Below are 18,836 nucleotides of genomic sequence, written 5' to 3'. Positions count from 1 at the left end.
GCTCTTTTCTTTTTAAAATTTCTTTTCAAAAATATTCTTGTATTTATTTTATCTGGCTGCACTGAGTCTCAGTTGTGGCTCATGGGATCTTTGATGCAGTGTGCGGGATTTTTTTTTTTTTTTTTTTAAGTTGCAGCCTGCAAACTCTAAGTTGTGGGATCTAGTTCCCTGAGTAGGGATGGAACCCTGCCCATTGGCAGCGTGGAGTAGAACGGTGGCTGAGTGTCTGCACCTCTCTTAGCCTTCATTTTCTCAAATGGAAAGTGAGAGAACTGAGCTTAGGTCATGTGTAAGGGTTCTTGGGCTTCCCTGGTGGCTCAGATGGTAAAGAATCTGCCTTCAGTGCATTAGATGTGGGTTCATTCCCTGGATTGGGAAGATCCCCTGGAGTAGGAAATCGCAACCCACTCCAGTATTCTTGCCTGGAGATTTCCGTGGACAGAGAAGCCTGGTGGGATACAGTCCACGGGGTCGCAAAGAGTCAGACACGACTGAGTCTCACACACACACACGTCCTTCCTTGCTCTGTCTTGTAGGGTTCCGGGAGGGAAAAGACTCACAAGGCAGTGAGTGGGGACACTGCATGTATTGGGTTTTGGCTTACATATGCTGGGTCAGGGGCTGAGCTATTTCATAGCAACCTCTCTGTTGATTCTCAGAAAGACCCTGGGAGGTGTTGTCCTCAGATACTGTTACAACTGGAGAAACAGACTCAGGGCAAGCAGTGAAATGGCTGGAGGCACGCAGCTCAGAGGTGGCCGCCCCGAGGCGGGTGGGACCTTTGTCTTCCTGGAGCAGGCCTCTCTAGTGGCCAGCAACCCTTGCTCTCCCAGGCCCGCCTCCTGCGTCAGTTCAGCAAGTGTCTTCCGGTAATGGCAACAGGGACTGAAAGGACAGCGAGCAGTTCAAGAACTGCAGGTGGAAACTTACGAGAACTTTGCATACCCGAGGGAGCAGAGCCTGCCGCCCCAACCCAGGCTGCTGCTCAGTCTATTTTTAGATCAGCTCTGGCACCTACACTTGGGGTCCTTCCCCTACCACCCCCTGACCCAGACCCAGGTCTGGGTCTCCTGCCTCAGGAGACCCCCTGGGACCTGCATAGGAAGTTTCGCCTCTGCTTTGCTTTTGCTCTCACCCTGCATATTTAGGTTTTTTAAGAAAAAGGTTGGTCCTGGATTCTTCATTATATCACACAGAAGGTCCCTGCTTCCCCAGAGGAAAGCTGACGCTCATTTTACTGGAAGGCTCCATCCAGTACCAGGTAGCTCTAGTGCTTAATAAGTGCATGGGAGATAGTCTCAGAAACCACATTTTCTCTTCTTTGATGGTGGGTGTACAAGAAACAGGCTGAGATCTTGGAGCTATTTTCTGTATTCAAGAAGTTAATATTAATTCTCAGATAGTCTGAGTAAGCCCCAGCTGTTAATGTTTGGCTTCTGTGAGTTTATGCATACTCCATTCCAGACTTCCCTCGTAGGGCTTCCCTCATAGCTCAGTTGGTAAAGAGTCTGCCTGTAATAAAGGAGACCCAGGTTTGATCCCTGGGTCAGGAAGATCCCCTGGAGGAGGAAATGGCAACCCACTCCAGTATTCTTGCCTGAAGATTCCCATGGACAGAGGAACCTGGCGGGCTACATTCCATGGGGTCATAAGAGTTGAACACGACTTAGCAAACTAAACCACCAGCACCTTTTCCAGACACCTGCCAAACACGTTCCCATTGTTAATCCCATGCTATAGAGAAAGGAAAAGAGGCTTAGAGAGAGGAAGTGACTTCTTAGTGATTCATACAGGCCAGACTAGAGTTGAAGACGCTTGCTTTGAACCATGGCAAAGCCCGGTTCTTTCTTTTTCACTGAATTACTTAGTGCGTAGGATGTGTGCAAATTACAGTGGTGAAGACCATGGTGAATCTGCTCATCCCAATCCTCTAAGCTGCCTGATTTCATTGTAGAGCACAGCAGGGACTAAGATTGAAGGTCTGTTGTGTCGTGAGAGCACACCAAGTATTATTACATTTGAATCATACCACAATCTCACAAGGAAGGGGTTTTCTGTCCATTTCACAGATGAGAAAACTGAGGTCAGAGAAGCACATAACTCGCCCCAGTCACAGAGCTGTGCAGCCCATGTCCTTTCTGGCCTGGGCACTGCCAACTGGCGTTTTCATCTTTTCTCAGTTGTTGGGAAATTCTGCAGTGGTAGTCTTCCAGGCCTGGCGTGGGTCAGAGCCTGAGCCAGTGCCCCACCAGCTCCCTGTGGCCTGGCTCCAGTGCCCTGGTTTCGTGCTGGCCACACTGCCGGTGTGTGGGCTTCTGGGAGCTCAGCGCATGGGTCGATTCGTGTGCATCGTGGGAGGAAGGGAACCTGAGCCAGGTGATGCATGAGTCAGCCCAGAGCAAAGCTTGTTTTCTGACCCCCGCATGGAAAGATGGGTTCAAGGCTGCTCACCTTTCTTGGTCTCACTCTCTCTGATCATGAAGGAGCCGATCTTCGTGTCGGGCAGCTGCAGCAGCTCCTCAGCCTTCTCTCTGCCTAGCCCTTCAAACAGCCAACTGGGGACAAGAAAGACAGCCATGAGTACCCTGAATGTACCCTCCCCACCAAAAGACAAGGATGCAGAAATGACCCAGGTCCAGTTAACATAAAACCCGCTGTTGGGATTTAAAAAGCAGACAAACAAAAAGAGCAAGGCAATCAATGGTTCATTCATTCATTCTTTTAATCTTTCAAATAGTTCCCGAGTGCCCACCGCAAGGCAGGTGTTACGTTGGATAAGGACATGGAGAGGCGCACGGCATCTTTCTGATCCTGTTTCTCAAATGCCAGCTGCACGGCACCCATTCCGTATTGTATAAAAGTATCTTAAAACACGATAAGGGACCTTTTTGGCAGTTTATTTAAATGTCTATGTTCTTTGTACTCTGACTACTCAGCTCCTCCATCCACGGGGGCAGGGACTGTGTCTGTTGTTTGGGGTTTTGTCCTGTTCACCTGGGTGTCCAGGTTATCAAGCTTGGTATATGGCCGTGAAAGAATGAGTCAACACGAGAAAGAAAGAAAATGAAAGAAATGGCGGTGCCTCATTTCACCACCTGACGCCCCACCCTGCATCCATTCTATTTCCTCCTTGTTTTCTCCTTTTCAACACGTTTTAAACTCAGTTGTCATTGCACAATGCATTTCCATTCACTTCTTTGCCTTTTTTTTTTTCCACTTCACTGGTAAAAATAAAACAGTTATAATACTGTAGCCCAACTTTCCAATGGAATGTTCACCTTCAGAGGAGAGCGGGCACTTTGAATATGCTTTAGAAAGCAGCTGGGGACACAAGGGAATCTGTGTTCTGAGGGAAAGGGCCCTGACTTGCATTGCAGAACCGCTGTTAGCAGTTGGCTGCTGTGTATTCGGAAGCAGCCGTCCATCCCTTCTTAAGCGATGCTGCGTTTCAGTGAACGGGCCCTGGCTTTTGATCACATGTCTGGGTGAGGAGTGTTGTGGGAGTATTAGCACTCTGCTGTTTCTCACCCTTTAACATTCCCCGTGGCATGAAAGCAGGCCATCGGCGGGCCTGGCGGAGGCTTCCCGCCACGTGTGACAATGACCTCAGACACCGTTTATTTATGTGCTGGTCTCCAGGAGTGCCCGTGTTGGTAAGATCATGGTGATGCCATATTTGGCCAAATATTTCAACTATGCCCTTAGTTTTCCGTGATGCATGGCATATTAATTTGTTTTAGCATAAATGATAAGCATTCATCGTTTGAAGTCCTTTCATGAAATTCCACTTATAAAAATGAAGATAATAAAACAATGGTGATAACAACATCTGTGCATGAATACTAATTATGGGCCCATACCACGTCATGCACTTGAAACCTAACATTTGTATCAACCACCGAAGATCAATAGCATAATCTCTGTCTCCCTGATGAGGATGCTGAGGGTCAGAGTGATTAAGTAATTTGTTGAAGTGACTCACCTGTGGAGTAGGAAATGGCAACCCACTCCAGTATGCTTGCCTGGGAAATCCCATGGACAGAGGAGCCTGGCAGCTGCAGCCCATGGGGCCACAAAAAATTGAATTCGACTGAGCAACTGAGCACCCACATCACAGTGGACGCTGCTAAACTGGGGTGCATTGTTCAAATTCCATGACCACCGCGCTACACCCGCTGTCTTCCTGCTCTGTGTTTTCCGGACATGATTGCACCTGTAACAGTGGAAGCTCTGTAGGGGCAGGATTACATCTTACTCATCTGGGTTCTTCACCGCCCATCCCCCTTATGCCGGCATCCAACACTGCCTCTTCAGCATGAAGGCGCTGATGGCTGAGTGCACGGATGGATCATGACACACAGCTGATAAGAGTCACATGGCTCACGTTCTCTCAGGACGTAACTCCCATAGCAACCACTGCCCCCCTCTGCTCAGCTTTGTCTTCCTCAGCTCAGGGGCAACTCTTGGTATTCGTCATCAGAATCAGGAGTGCTGATTGCAGTGCACTGGGTTCCGTGCTTCAGAAAACTTGGGCGGTTTGCTCTCTTCCCCAGGAAGCGGGTGGCTTGCAGAATCTTTCTCTGACTGTAAGGAAGTTACTTCTGGACCTCAAGTGAAAAGTGGAGTTCCTTTCTCCTGTCCTATATGCCAAGTTCCGGCCTTGGTAACTGGACAGATGAGGAGACTGTGGTTCATGGAGCCTGAGGAGTTTTTTTCCAAGGCCCCACAGTGGAAGCCTGGCTGGGGTGCACTGGCCACCAGGGCCACCCGTCATGTCCTGTGGCCTCTTCTGTATGACTGCAGGGAGAGAAACATCATGCTTTCTCATCTGCGTACTCTATTGTTTAAAGGTGCCTCTTCTGCTTGACTTCTCCACTTGTCAGGGTGGGTGTGTAAGCATGTTTGGCAGCATGGTCTTCATATGCTGGATATGATTTGATAAGAATCTGGTTGGTCTGTATTGAGTGGGTTTCCCAGGAGGCTCGGTGGTAAGGAATCCAGCTGATAATGCAGGAGATGCAGGAGACATGAGTTTGATCCCTGGGTCGGGAAGATCCCTTGGAGGAGAAAATGGCAACCCACTCCAGTATTCTTGCCTGGAGAATCCCATGGACAGAGGAGCCTGGCGGGCTACCATTCATAGGCTCATTAGGAGTTGGACATAATTGAGCACCCGTGCACCCACAGTATGTATTGAGTCCTGGTGGTAACACCAGGCACAGTTCCAAGAACTCTCTGTGTTTTATCCTCTCTCATTCTCCTAACAGCCCCAGACTCTGGTCCCATTACTATAGATCATTATTCCTGTCATTCTATACTGCGATCTCTATTTAATGAGTGGGGATAGGAAGCTGATACTTGCCCACTGTCATGCAGCCACTAAGTGACAGTCTCTGTATTTGCACATCACATTGGCTGACTTTTGTCTGCTGCCTCTTCTAATCACAGTTCCTGAATCCTTATTTCTATAGTAACATCACATTATATCTGTGAGGTCTGTTATTCATCTTCACCAACAAAGGTCCATCTAGTCAAGGCTATGGTTTTTCCAGTGGTCATGTATGGATGTGAGAGTTGGACTGTGAAGAAAGCTGAAGAACTGATGCTTTTGAACTGTGGTGTTGGAGAAGACTCTTGAGAGTCCCTTGGACTGCAAGGAGATCCAACCAGTCCATCCTAAAGGAGATCAGTCCTGGGTGTTCATTGGAAGGATTGATGCTAAAGCTGAAACTCCAACACTTTGGCCACCTCATGCAAAGAGCTGACTCATTGGGAAAGACTCTGATGCTGGGAGGGATTGGGGGCAGGAGGAGAAGGGGACTACAGAGAAAGAGATGGCTGGATGGCATCACCGACTCGATGGACATGAGTTTGAGTGAACTCTGGGAGTTGGTGATGGACAAGGAAGCCTGGCGTGCTGTGATTCATGGGGTCGCAAAGAGTCGGACACGACTGAGCGACTGAACTGAACTGAACTAAATGGAGAAATTGAGTCTCAGAGAGAGAAAGGGTTAACTCAAGGACACCCCTGTCCTTAGAGACTGAGCTAAGGTTAGAAGTGACCCTACTGAACCAATACCTTCCTTTCTAGTGTCCCCTGCTGGGGTCTCTCTATGCACTCTCATAGAAATGAAATTTAGTCAGTCATGTCCAACTCTTTGTAACCCTGCCAGGCTTCTCTGTTCATGAAATTCACCACGCAAGAATACTGGAGTGGGTAGCCTTTCCCTTCTCCAGGGGATCTTCCCAACGGGATTGAACCCAGGTCTCCTGCATGGCAGGCAGATTCTTTATTGTTTGAGCCACAGGGAAGCCCACACTCTCACAGAGATCATGCTTTATTGATACTATTTTAGAAATGTACTCACCCATGGTAAACTCTGGCCACGCATATTCCAGGAATGTAACTTTCTCGACCGGTGCTAAGAGAGATGGCTTTCCACCAGCCCCCTTCACTAGAAGGATAAGAACAAATAGAAAAGAGTGACTGGGGAAGTGCTGAGTGATTGAATGAATGAACAGAATAAGCAGATTTGATCCTGGGTGCATTGGGATGTTCCTTTTTAAGGTCTGTCCTTGGCCACGTTAACTAGACTTTCTCCCTATGAAAATTCAGTTTTTAAGTATATCCCCCCATTTTGCTCTAAACAGAAAGTCTTCCCACGTGCTGGCAAGAGCCACCTTTCAGGGATCAGCAGCTGATGTTTCTAGCTTATCTTCCATGGTTGGAGGCTTTTTAACAAATAAATGTTTACTCTGCTGAATTAGACCCTGAGATGTAACCAAGACAGTTTCACATGCCTACATCAGTGAGGATCTAAATGAAAGGGGCTCAGAGCCCCTACGTCTTCTGTAGCCTTTTTCAAATCTAAAAGAGACAACAGGTCAGAAGGCAATACCTTTCTGTTTATCATCAGAAATTTTCTTTTCAAGGTTGAGGTTAATGTGTAACCTCAACCTTGCCTGTGTCGGGGGGAGATGAGGCCATCATAAGAAACAGAAGCTGGATCGTAAAGGGTCTCAAAAGCCAAGTTAAGAAATCTCGATTGTATCCGTTGGGCAACTGGGAGCCAGTGAAAGCTTTAGAGCGCCAGCAGCAGTCGGGAGGATTGAGCATGGAGGCCCGCTGTTTGGGTCAACTTTCTCGCCTCACAACAGGACCAGGGCTCATGGGGAGCCAGACAACTACAGCTAAAATCTAGCCATTCCCACCAGCATTGAGTTCTTCTGGGGCATCATAAAAGTTTTGGAAAGCTCACTCACTCAGAAATCACGCGCAATTTCTCCCCACGGCGGAATATCGGGGGGCTGATGTCAGGAGATGGGTAGTCACTCAGCACAGCCAGAAAGTCACTGTCCAGTTCTGGGGAAGCAAAACCAAGGTGGGGGGGCAGAGGTGAGACCTTCCTGGGGACTTCGCAGCAAAAGACAGTTGATTGTTTTGAAACAGCAATTTTCAGTTAGTCCTCCCCTCTTCAGGAATGGTGAGTCAGGTGCCCGAAGGAACCCAGAGGGTCAGGTGACCTACCCTCCTGCTCATCCCTGCCCTGACCCGGACATTTTCATCTGGGAAATGGGAATCCAGAATTCTTTGAGCTGAGGTCACAAGGTCTGACTCCAGGGTGTTCCCTTGTGTCTACTGATCCATATACTCTTGGGCAAGTCCTGGAATGCCTGCTAGCCTCCATTTTGCCATCTTTACAATGGGCTAATAACTCCTCTTTCCAGGATTTTTGTGAGATAAGATGAAAGTATATAGCAGCACTCATGAATGATGAGATGCTGTGAAAACATCGTGTCTGATTACCATGGCTTTAGGTACCCTCCTTGGGGCTTGCGAGTCCCACATCTGCAACTTATTGAGGTGGGGGTGTCGGGGTTAGGCCCCATGAGTTCTGAGGACCCACGGGACCAGGAGGCTATTAACTCTGAAGGTCAACAAATCCCTTCTTCCCCTTAGACTGTAAGGTGCCAAGTCAGAAATCTACTTAGCAGGGACCTTTGCTGGTGGAGAGGGAGGAAGAAAAGTACTCATCGTACGTATGTTGAAAGTAATTCCGGTGTGGTTTTGAAAAGAAAAGGTTGCTCTTTGGTTCATTCTGGTTGAGTTAGTACAGCTTACTGTAGACTATAGAGTCGACGGCAGGTGTGTGTGCTTTTTGTCACTAAGCAAAGCCTTGTTTCACAGCCTTAGTGATTTGCCATAATTCAGGTATCTTAGCTACAGGGTAATATCAGGGTACATCTTTGGGGAAATAGCATATTCTACAAACTGGAAAAGACTTTGATGCTGGGAAAGATTGAGGACAGGAGGAGAAGCGGGCAACAGAGGCTGAGATGGTTGGATGGCATCACCGACCCAATGGACTTGAGTTTGAGCAAACTCCGGGAGACAGTGAAGGACAGGGACGCCTGGCGTGCTGCAGTCCATGGGGTCGCAAAGAGGCAGACATGATTTAGTGACTGAACAATAACAGCAACGAATTGGCAAAGACAGTTACTGTTTGCTGTGACGTTCCATTTATCAGTCTATTTTCTGGCCGAGCATCTGAACTCAAAATTCTGGGTAACATACTATTTATTCATTCATTCACCAGTTATTTGTTGAGCCCCTACTGTGGGCCAAGCATGGTGAACAAGGCAAGCCAAGTCTCCCTGCTGTCACGGAGCTCATATTCTAGAGAACACATCAGTCATGGAAGGCGGGCTCGTTCCCTGCCTCATTCACCCCAGGCAGGTTTGGTGGCCACTTTCTAGGATCTAGAGGTCCTCATGCTGGAAACTCTAGCCCCTGTCCCTTACCGCCCATCTGTCTTGTCGTCTCCAACTGACACAGTCCCCATCAGACTAAGTTGAAAGAGAGCTTAAGTACAAGGATGAGTAAGAATAAATGAGAAATGAGTGACGGCCATGGAATAGTGTCCTCAGATGGATTGTTCACTTGGGGAAGCTGAGTCACAGCAACGCACCCTGTAAGAGCAAGCCTCCCTGTGTGTGAGATGGAAACCAAAAGTGACTCATGGTGGCCATGGCCACTGGAGTGGGGCTCATGAGAAGGAGCGGAGTCCCCGGGGGAGGCTGACCTGTGGGGTCTCTGACCCTCCCTGCAGCTGTGGGGAGTCCTCTGTCACACTCTGCTTCGCTGAAGCAAGAAAGAGTTCTTCCCTCGTGCAGCCCAGACCCAGTTCAATAATTAGTGGTAGCGCTACAGTTGGGCTGCATGCCAAAAGTCCCGAGTTCTAACAAGGCGTGGAGCCAGACTTGGTGGGACATGAAACCTCTGCAGATCTGGAGGTCCTCTTTAAGAAAAAGGGCACAAAATTGCAGGTAGAATGTTAGGTAGGGGCCTGAGGAAGGCGTCGTGCCAGGAAGCCATTCTTGGTGCATGAGGTTTGTCCAGATGCTGGTAAATCGTCCTGGTTTTGAGGCTGATTCGCTGCTCTGAGTGTGGTCACATTTTCCCCTCTGGGATGTGTATTACTCTGGAAAATGAGGGGTTGGAAAATGCCTTCATGACGGAAATCTGTTCTTCTTAGATTGACAGCCCCCGACTATGGAAGGAGCACTTAGTAACAGGGTCTCCACTGCCTGCGATGCTCTGAGATGGGCCGCTGTGTTTTTCCCAGCTGGCCAGATTACCCATCTGCAGAGCCAGTGAACAGGCTGTTCCCTCTGCCTGGACCACAGTCTGCTCTCCCCTCTCTCATCCCTCCCACCTCTGTTGACTCAGAGGTCACCTGATGCTTGGGAGAGGCCCAGCCCTCTGTGGTCCTGCTTCCCTGGCCCTGGCCTTTGCCTTTGAGGCAGTGAGCTGGGGTTGTAAGTGTTGTGTGTGTGACTGTCAGGGAATGGCCGTGAACTCCAGGAGGAGCTGTCTTACGGCCCCAGCCCGGGATGCTCAAGGCAGGTTTATCAAATGAACACGTGTGGAGGTCCTGATGCTACTGGGCCTTGGAAAACTGCCGTCATGCTGAGCTTTTTAAAGGGTCCAGGAGGAGGGAGCCTGATTTGTGGCAAGCAGGATGGTAGGGTGTGGGGATGGGGTGACGGAACCAGACCATTTTTAAAAACAAGCATGAAAATGAGAGGCACAGCTTTGCTATCTGTGACAGCAATGGAACCTTGAAACAAGCTGTATGTCTACAAGAGGAGCTGGGGCTTTGATCTCTGATTCAAGATTAAGGCTGTGGAATAGAGCAACGGTCTTTTCTTCATGTTAAAAACAGAAACAAAAACAAAACCCCGTTACAAAAAAATTGTTTCAAGCAGGGGAAAACAGGCTTCAGGGGCTGGAGGGTTTCAATTTCACAATAACAAGAGTTGAGTTTCCTGTGGAATTTCCGTAATAATGATGTTTTTTGATAGTTATGACACTTAAACATCGCTGAGAAAGTTTGAGTTTGAGCTTTGGCTTCAAGGTTATGGCCGTTGCTTGGTCTTTTGCAAGGGGTTTTGGGTCCACCCTATCACCTTGTTTCCCCAGCACTGGAAAAACGGAAGGCAAAGTCAGGGGGAGATAGTTTGATTTGTACTTTTGTGGGAAGGGCAGCCATTTTAAGTAAGGTCTGGGGCTAGAATCCCACCTAAGTCTCCATGAACTTTGGTCCCTATGGTGAAATTAATGCAATATAGGAAACGTTTAAGTTTGCTCATAAAGCTCAAACACATGATTATGGACTTCTGTAGCCCCTAGCTTTGTGAAGAGCAGAGCATTTGAATTAAGTAGATAAATGAAGGATACAGGGAAGAGTTGCTCAGAGGAAGCAGACAGAATTATTGCAGACTCAAGATAAGGAACCGAATTAACTGATGAGATGCACGCTGGGCAGACAAAGGAGAAATCCAGGGAGAGCTTTCAGAAGAGAGGACTAGCTTTGAAATCGATCAGACCAGGCTTAAATTCCACCTCCTCTGCATAATTGTTCAGTGAGTTGGGGAGAGATTTATTTTTAACTCATCTGAGCTTGATTTCTTCATGTATTAAAATGGGAACTATCACACTGGACCTCTCGGATCAGGTTAGGATTCATGAGGAAGTGTATGAGCAGAGCCTGCCTCAGTCAGCGGTAGCTGGTATCATGTTTATGACAGGGGGTGAGGTTATCATTCTGTTGTGATCCGGCCAGTCTCAGCCAGTAGTGTTCTGAATTTTGCAAAGCCTTTAGTCCTGTAAATTTAAAAATATTCTTATCTTCTAAAAATAAATGCCATTTGGTGAGAACAGAAGAGGCAGTTCAAGAGACCAAATAGTTGCTGATAGCTGAACGCGAAAATGAGTCAGATTAAACACACTGAACAAAAGTGTAAAATAGGAAATGAATCCAAAAGCGGAAGGAGACCGAGGCAGAACTTACTAGCCACAAATATTACTTGGTCATGAGAGAACAGGCCCTTTGTTTGCATTATTGTTCCTTAGAGTAGCATTATCATTCATTTTTTGTTTGGTTTTCAATTGTATAAACAAGTAGAATTTATTGATGTGTGAGTGAGTGAGTGAAGTGAAGGCGCTCAGTCGTGTCCGACTCTTTGCGACCCCATGGACTGTAGCCTACCAGGCTCCTCCCTCCATGGGATTCTCCAAGCAAGAGTACTGGAGTGGGGTGCCATTTCCTTCTCCAGGGGATCTTCCCAACCCAGGGATCGAACCCGGGTCTCCCGCATTGCAGGCAGACGCTTTACCATCTGAGCCACCAGTAGGCTACATGTGTAGGCTATTGATGTGTAGGTTTAGTAAATCCTAACCACAAGGCTACATTTACAATATTAATAGTCTTGGAGACATAACTAGTTACTATAAAGAGTATCTGTGCTTTTTTGCATTTCAATACAAACTAATTTTTTACTATATGAATTTCAATTGCCTGAGCCATTGAGAGAAATCCATATTAATTAGCTGCATAGGAAAATTACAATCCAAGTGCAAAATCATTTTTAGTTTATTTGGCTGCCTTTGGTCTTGGTTGCAGTATGAAGACTCTTTTAGTTGTGGCATGTGGGGTCTAGTTCACTGACCAGGGATCAAACTTGGGGCCCTGCACTGAGAGCCCCAAGTCTCTGCCACTGGACCACCAGGTGAGGCCTGTCATTTATTTTAAAATACGGAAAGCCTTTAGTAGACCTCATGTATAACCATCTTGCTAAAGCAGGCATTCTTTATTTTCTTGGCTCCAATATAACACAATAAATATATGGAACATATATTCTTATTTGGGCTTCCCTGATAGCTCAGTTGGTAAAGAATCTGCCTGCAATGCAGGAGACCCACCCCGGTTCGATTCCTGGGTTGAGCAGATCTGCTGGAGAAGGGATAGGCTACCCACTCCAATATTCTTGGGCTTCCCTGGTGGCTAAGCTGGTAAAGAATCCGCCTGGAATGCAGGAGACCTGGGTTCGATCCCTGGGTTGGGAAGATACCCTGGAGAAGGGAAAGGCTACCCACTGCAGTATTCTGGCCTGGAGAATTCCATGGACTGTATAGTCCATGGGCTCGCAAGGAGTCGGACACGACTGAGTGACTTTCACTTTCATCTTCTTATTTAAAAGGTGAAAGAAGCAAGGCTGCAGGAGTTTCAGAAACATGTTCAGGGGAGAGCATGGGGGTTGCCAAGCACATGGTGAGGTCACGAAGCCGCTTTGCTCCTTTTGGGACTTAGTTACCAAGCTCTGCCCAGTTGACCTTTGACTCATGACAAATTGGGACAAAAGCTGATTTAACTGTGGCTTCAGAATTGACACAGAGATACTCAGTGCAGATGGTGGGACAGGAGTTAACCAACTTAGTGAGCTCAGCTTCTTGTTTTGCATTCTCTTGAGTCACGCTCAAACTCATGGCCTACGGAGGAGTCAAAGCAGGTCTTACTTTTAGTTATCTTTCACAGGAAATACCCCTGGCCCCAACATACACTTAAACAACGAGACAGGGCTGGGCAGAGTGGCCTGATAGCAGGCCACTGCTACTGGGTTCTCTTGGTCACCACGGGCCACTTGTGCCTGTGGATCCTTTGTAACAGGCTGGAAAGTGAGACCCAATGGCCCAGAGAGGTCTTGACTTCTCTGTCAATTAGATGATCAAGTGTGGAACTGAGCAGACTCTGAGGCTCTTGGATGGGACATTGAGGTGGAGAGTCTTGCCAAAAGAACACAACCAGCAAGTTGAGGGCCTAGTTTCAGAACCAGGTAACCTAACAGCAGCGGTCACAGACTCTGCTCTTGACCGCCTGCTCTCCTGGTCACAGCTGAGCACCACCTACACTGCATGCCTGTTGAGTCGCTTCAGTCGTGTCCAACTCTGGGGACCCTATGGACTGCAGCACCCCAGGCTTCTCTGCCCATGGGATTCTCCAAGCAACAATACTGGAATGGGTTGCCATGCCCTCCTCCAGGGGATCTTCCCAACCCAGAGACTGAACCTGGGTCTCCTGCATTGCAGGCAGACTCTACCATCTGAGCCACCAGGGAACTCCTTGGATGCTGGAACACTAGCCCTCTGAGCCTAGTGTTGTTGTTTTTTTTTTAATGTTAATTTACTTGAAAAAATCTTTAATCCCATTCTAAGCAATGTGAAGTCAGGTTTGATGGATTGGTCATAATTTGCATGGTATCCATGAAATGTACAAATATTATACGTTCAGTGTAAAAGTTGAATGATGTTTGTCCTAAAGCCATCGTATGTACCGGCAGTGGAGTCAGTGAGACCAGATGGGAAATGTGCCTCTAGTAAAGATCTGACATGGGTTTCTGTCTGTCTTTCAAGGCCACTTGAGTGTCTGTGTCGTTTTATCTGGCGACCACACTGTCCCTCATCCTTCGGAGCACCTGTCCTTTCAGTAAGTCCGTTCCCTCCAGGCATATAGTGTCGGGGTGATGGGGGAACTCTAGATTCAGGCCACTGGCTTCCCAAATCCCAGCTGTATGGCCTCGGGCAAGTAACTGAACCATCTCATCGCTCAGTTTCCTCAGCTGCCAAGTGGAGTTGCTAACAGGGATCAACCTCAGCTCTAGGTGAGAATCCAGGGTTGATATGTCTAAAGCATGTGGCCTCATGACTGGTGCATATAAGCACCAAGTAACTTGAATTTCCCCCTTTTACAAACAAGGACAGAGAGACACGAGGGAGGCAGGCTGGCTTCTCCTCTCTTGTTCCTTGTATGCTGGTGTATCAGCAGGTCTGTGGTCTGCAAGCTTTAGGCAGCTTAAGAGGCATCAGGAGGCTTGTAGGAAATCAGGCATGCTGCCCCTCCCACCATGCCTGGATTCTGATGAGCAGGTCTAGAATGGGGCCCCAAAATGTGTTTTTAAAATTATTTATTTGGCTGTGTCTGGTTTTTGCTGTGACAGGTGAGTGCTTAGCTGGGGCATATGGGAACTAGTTCCCTGACCAGGGATTGAACCTGGGTCCCCTGCATTGGGAGAATGGAGTCTTAGCTACTGGACCACCAGGAAAGTCCAGGAATCTGCATTTTTGATGGTTACCCAGGGGATTGAGGCAGGTGGTCTGAGCACCACTCACTGAAAAGTAGTCCCCTGGCTCTGAGACTGCCTGCCCCTTCTTCCTCCCCAGAGCCTCACCCACCCCTCTTTCCACCCACCTGGGCAGCCCTCTTGATGCTATGTAAATGCAGTTTAGCATTCTTTCCACCTTGCAGAGAGAGAGGGGTCTGAGCAGTGTCTGGGTTTGTGTTACCACCTCTGCCAGTGAGATCTCACTTTAGGTCCGGGAGATAAGAAGGTTAGAAACAGGGAGGGGAAAAAGATCACAGCAAGGTGACTGAATTCTCTTTTTAGGGTGGAAATATGCCATTTCCTAGCTCTTTGGGAATTCCCTGGGTCTTACTCAACTTTGTTCCACCTGCGTCTGGCCCCAAACTGAAGTCTGAACCATGCATAGAATTTGCAGAGAAAATGAGCTCTTTGGGATAATTTGGGAACAAGTCACGGAATCCCCACTTTAAAATTTTTTCCGGGGTGGGGCAGGGGGAAGGCCATTTAGACACAGCCTAGTGCCATCAGGTAACCTCAAATGGAGTTTAAAAAAGGAGTGCTTCCACCCACATGTATCAGGTAGCTGCTTTGTGCTCTCATCACTGTTGGGGAAGAATTACTCTGATCTCCATTGACAGCCTGCCTCGTGAGAGGCTGAGTGACTTCGCTATGGTCTGGGAGCCCCTGCAGGACAATACCAGAAGCCCAGCAAGGTCACTGCCTCTGAGATCTGCCCTATTTCCAGCAAGCCCTGCTGTCTCTCTGGGTTTTATGATACTTGTCTCTGGGAACTAATCAGGAATAGTCTGGAAAGCTTAGTTGAGGAGAAAACAAATGGGCAAATCCATATTCCCAGGCATTCACAGTCCTGCTCAGAACACCTGTTTGTCTAGAACTCCACATTGTTGGCCTCTTGCTCATCCGTATATGGAGCGTGGGGCTGTTGGCCTAAAGAATCTGCTCCCGGGAGACCTCCTGGGTCCTTGAGACCAATCAGATGAGTAAGCAGGAGTGTTGGCTGAAAGGTGCTTGTTCCGTGCAAACCCGCCTTCTTTACATCATTTGAATCGAGACTAATTCACTTAGCATCAACCTTACCACCTCATCCCTTATTCAAGTAGGTGTCAGAGGAAAGAGGAAATCAAGTTAGGACTGATCACAAAGGAAACTTTTCAGGGGTGGGGGATGGAAAAGCCACTGGCTGCCAGCACTTGATGTGGTTGCCTGGATTGCAAACCGGGTACCACCTGGGGAATTCTCGGAACCAGGAGGCGGAGGGTCGGGGAGACCCCTGGCCCTCTTCTCTAGAGGCGTCCTCCCACCCACACAGTGGAAAAAGAGAAACTTATTTCATGATGATTTGCATTGAGAAAATAAAGGCAAATGGGCAAGTCCTTGGAGGCCTGTGTTTTCATGGAGTTCGCTCAAGCATGCCACCCCCGCCACCCCCGTGGTGGGAGAGGCGACCTCACAAGATGGGCTCCTGGGTGGTGCCTCCCACAAGCAGCCGGGGCCCCGGGCCTGGGAGAATCGCTTTTCTAGAAGTGGCCACGGTCAGAGCAGGAGACTGACATGAGCTGGTTGGGAGAAGGTGGGAGAGGATCTCAGGCGCAGCCACTCTGCACAACTGCACACAGCTCAGAACTTTCCCCGGTCGCACACACTCCCGCCCCCAGTCACGCAGCTCCGCCTCCTTTCTCGGGCGGGGTGTTGGCGGGGGGTGGGGGGAACATCTCAGCGTCTTCCCCCTTAGATCTGGGGAAGGGTATTGTGGAGATGGACAGGAGGCTCACTAGAATTGCCCTGCATCTGATTTGAGCAAAGATGGAACAGGAGGGTCTCTGCGCAGTCACCTGGGGGCATCTGAGGAATCATGAGACCATGGATACAGAGTGTCTCCATTTTGGAAGAAATGAGAAGGTGGCTCCTTTTTCAGTGGGTCACAGACGTCATGGAGTAAGCTGCAAGTGGGGAGACAGGGCTTGGTCTGGCTTTGTCCCCGCTCATGTGGAGCTGTGCTTAGCAGACATTGTACTGGGCATCTGTGCTTGTGAACTTGGCCCAGTTTAGTGCTGCAAGGCATATGGGGGCACCAGGTGGGGTCACCCCTTAGGAGAGGGGGATCGGACTCCGGGTGCTGTGATAGAAGGTGGGTGGTCCAAGTGTCCCAAAGCCCCCAAGATTCACCCTGGAGACGCTGATGGATCACCCAACCTGACCATCCCCTTTCTGACTCCCTAAAGGGACCCATACGTACATCCTCACTGTTGTCATAGGAAATAAAGGTGAGGGTGTTAGCGGCCACCCGCACCTCTAAGCCATGGGTTTACTCTCAGCCTCTGTCTCTGCTTGCCAGTGTCCACCTCCCAGCTCTTGGGCCATCCTTGAATGACCGTGGCTTCGAGAGTCTGGCTCAGCCTTGCATGTCTGGAGAAAGCTGGTTCCTGTCATCCTCGATTAACCCACCACACTATGCCCTCCTTCTAGACCACCTGGTCCCTGCTGTCCTACAGATGCTCACAAAGATTCCTTTATTTTCAGGAAGATTTCCTAGGACTGGTGGCTAGCTTCATCAAGTTACGCTGAAAATGTTCTGGCAGAGGTTTTGTAGAATTATATATCCATGCGAACATTATATACCCATGATAATATCATATACTCAGGATAATATTAATATACCCATCATAATATTATATCACAGTTGACAAGGAATGGTAAGAAAGAACCTAGACTTCAGAACCAGACACCCCCTGGTTGGAAATCTAACTCTACCAACAGCTAATATACAAATTGCATTTGCTCTGCAGGCCTCAGTTTCCCCACCTATAAATGAAATAAAAAGATCAAACCAGTTGCTTCGAAATTCCTTCATAAAATGCCAGCAGCTTAGCATCCTGGCAGGGCACCATTGTTGATCATTTTTAGCGTTTAATCACGAGCACGTTAACACAGGCAAAGCAAGAGAGACGGTATAAGGAAGCCCTATGTACCCATTACCCTGTTTTAACAGCTGTCAGCACCCCCATCACCCCGTCTTTGCCGAAAAAGCCAGACTTACCCTCTGAGCTGGGCAGAGGCCTCTCGGAGGGTGCCGGGGTGGATCGCATGCTGTTTCCCATTTTCCTCTCTCCCCAGGCTGTCGAAGCCGCTCGAAGCCAACGGCACAGGGGATCCACACGGGGAGTCAGCCACGTGCCGAGCCCTCTGGGTGGAGAATGACCCAGTTTAGAGTACATCCTGCATCATTTTTTCAGGCCGCTCGCTTCTTGAAAGGCGGGCGTTTTTATGTGAAGATGAGATTCGTGAATGTTGGTTACATTTGCACAGCTCTACTTCTTTTATCAAGGGAATGACAGAGAAAAACCACAGAGAGGGAAGTTGCTAGCAAGTGTTGTTGGTGGAGAAAGTTTCCATTCCTCGCACGGCTGACAGCCAGCAGCCGGCAGTGTTCGTGTGAGGGCTTGAGTGCCTCTCAGACTCCCCACCCCAGGGTCTCCTGAGCCCTGACCCTCAACACCCAGGGGCCCGGCCTACGGAGCTCTTACCCTGCAGGAGTTATGGGGCTCCGCAACCCAAAGGGGATGAGAAATGGGTACTTTCTCTTTCCACTCTGTCTCTCCTGTTGGAGTTTCTCAACATGCTCTAAGCAGTGGGACAAGTGCAAACCCCTAACAGGCTGTTTGTTGTCTGCCTGCTTCCTGTGTTGCTGCAGCGCTTCGGCACCTGCTGCCGCCTTCGATTATCGCAGCGTCCTTGCATCCCTCACCCCATTTTGCAGAGAGGAAACTGAGTCTCAGAGAGGGGAAGGATTTTGTTCAAGGTCACACAGCATGTAATGGGGAAGTTGGAATTTGAACAGAGAATGCTAAGTCTCTGGTTTAATTGTTCCCTACTGTTCAAATGCTAAGTCTCTGGAACATCGGTCCATAATGTTCAAATTCTGGCTCTGCGCATGCAAGCTGGATGCCCTTGGGGAAGTTCTTGACCTTTCCCTGCCTGTTTTAGGGAATAATAATAAAACAACATTGGGTTGTAGCTGCAACATTAATAGATAAAGCCTGTGAAACACTTAGAATACAACCTGGCAGAAAATTAATAGGCATAAAATTGCTAGTTATTGTCATTTACAGTGTATTTTCTGAAAGTTCACAGTGAGGGAAGATCTAAGTCTGGGTCATCATATAAGTATTTTCGAAAGGGGCTTAAATTATTCCATCACAGAAGTGTCCTCTCAGGCTGCTTGAAGCAGAGGAAGTCCACACCTATAGACAGAGCTATTCCTGTCCCTGGGGACAAAGAAAATTGGTGAGACAGAATCCCCCAGCCAGTGTCCAGCCCACCTGGAAACTTGCATT

General features: G+C 48.5%; 2 protein-coding genes across 5 annotated transcripts in view; one reads left to right on the top strand and one right to left on the bottom strand.

The window, feature by feature from the left end:
* The window catches only part of TG (thyroglobulin), a 240,814-nt gene that overhangs the window by 149,501 nt on the left and 72,477 nt on the right, over positions 1-18,836 (top strand). The gene's annotated exons all lie outside the window — the stretch shown is intronic.
* SLA (Src like adaptor) overlaps positions 1-18,836 on the bottom strand; it is a 37,254-nt gene that overhangs the window by 7,661 nt on the left and 10,757 nt on the right. For 2 of the 4 annotated variants that reach the window (XM_055432365.2, XM_055432364.2), the window contains 4 exons: positions 17,540-17,685; positions 7,264-7,363; positions 6,369-6,455; positions 2,452-2,555 (listed from right to left, as the gene is read on the bottom strand). In XM_055432365.2, the coding sequence (XP_055288340.2) occupies positions 2,452-2,555; positions 6,369-6,455; positions 7,264-7,363; positions 17,540-17,600 (352 nt within the window). In that variant the 5' untranslated portion in view covers positions 17,601-17,685. Of the gene's footprint in view, positions 1-2,451; positions 2,556-6,368; positions 6,456-7,263; positions 7,364-17,539; positions 17,718-18,836 lie in introns of those variants that run through there. The other 2 variants (XM_055432363.2, XM_055432366.2) reach the window with 1 other exon arrangement.

Source organism: Moschus berezovskii, chromosome 16, assembly GCF_049115385.1.
Source record: "Moschus berezovskii isolate FMDL1 chromosome 16, NW_MosBer_1.0, whole genome shotgun sequence".
Taxonomy (NCBI): domain Eukaryota; kingdom Metazoa; phylum Chordata; class Mammalia; order Artiodactyla; family Moschidae; genus Moschus; species Moschus berezovskii.
This window is presented reverse-complemented; position numbering and strand designations above follow the sequence as displayed.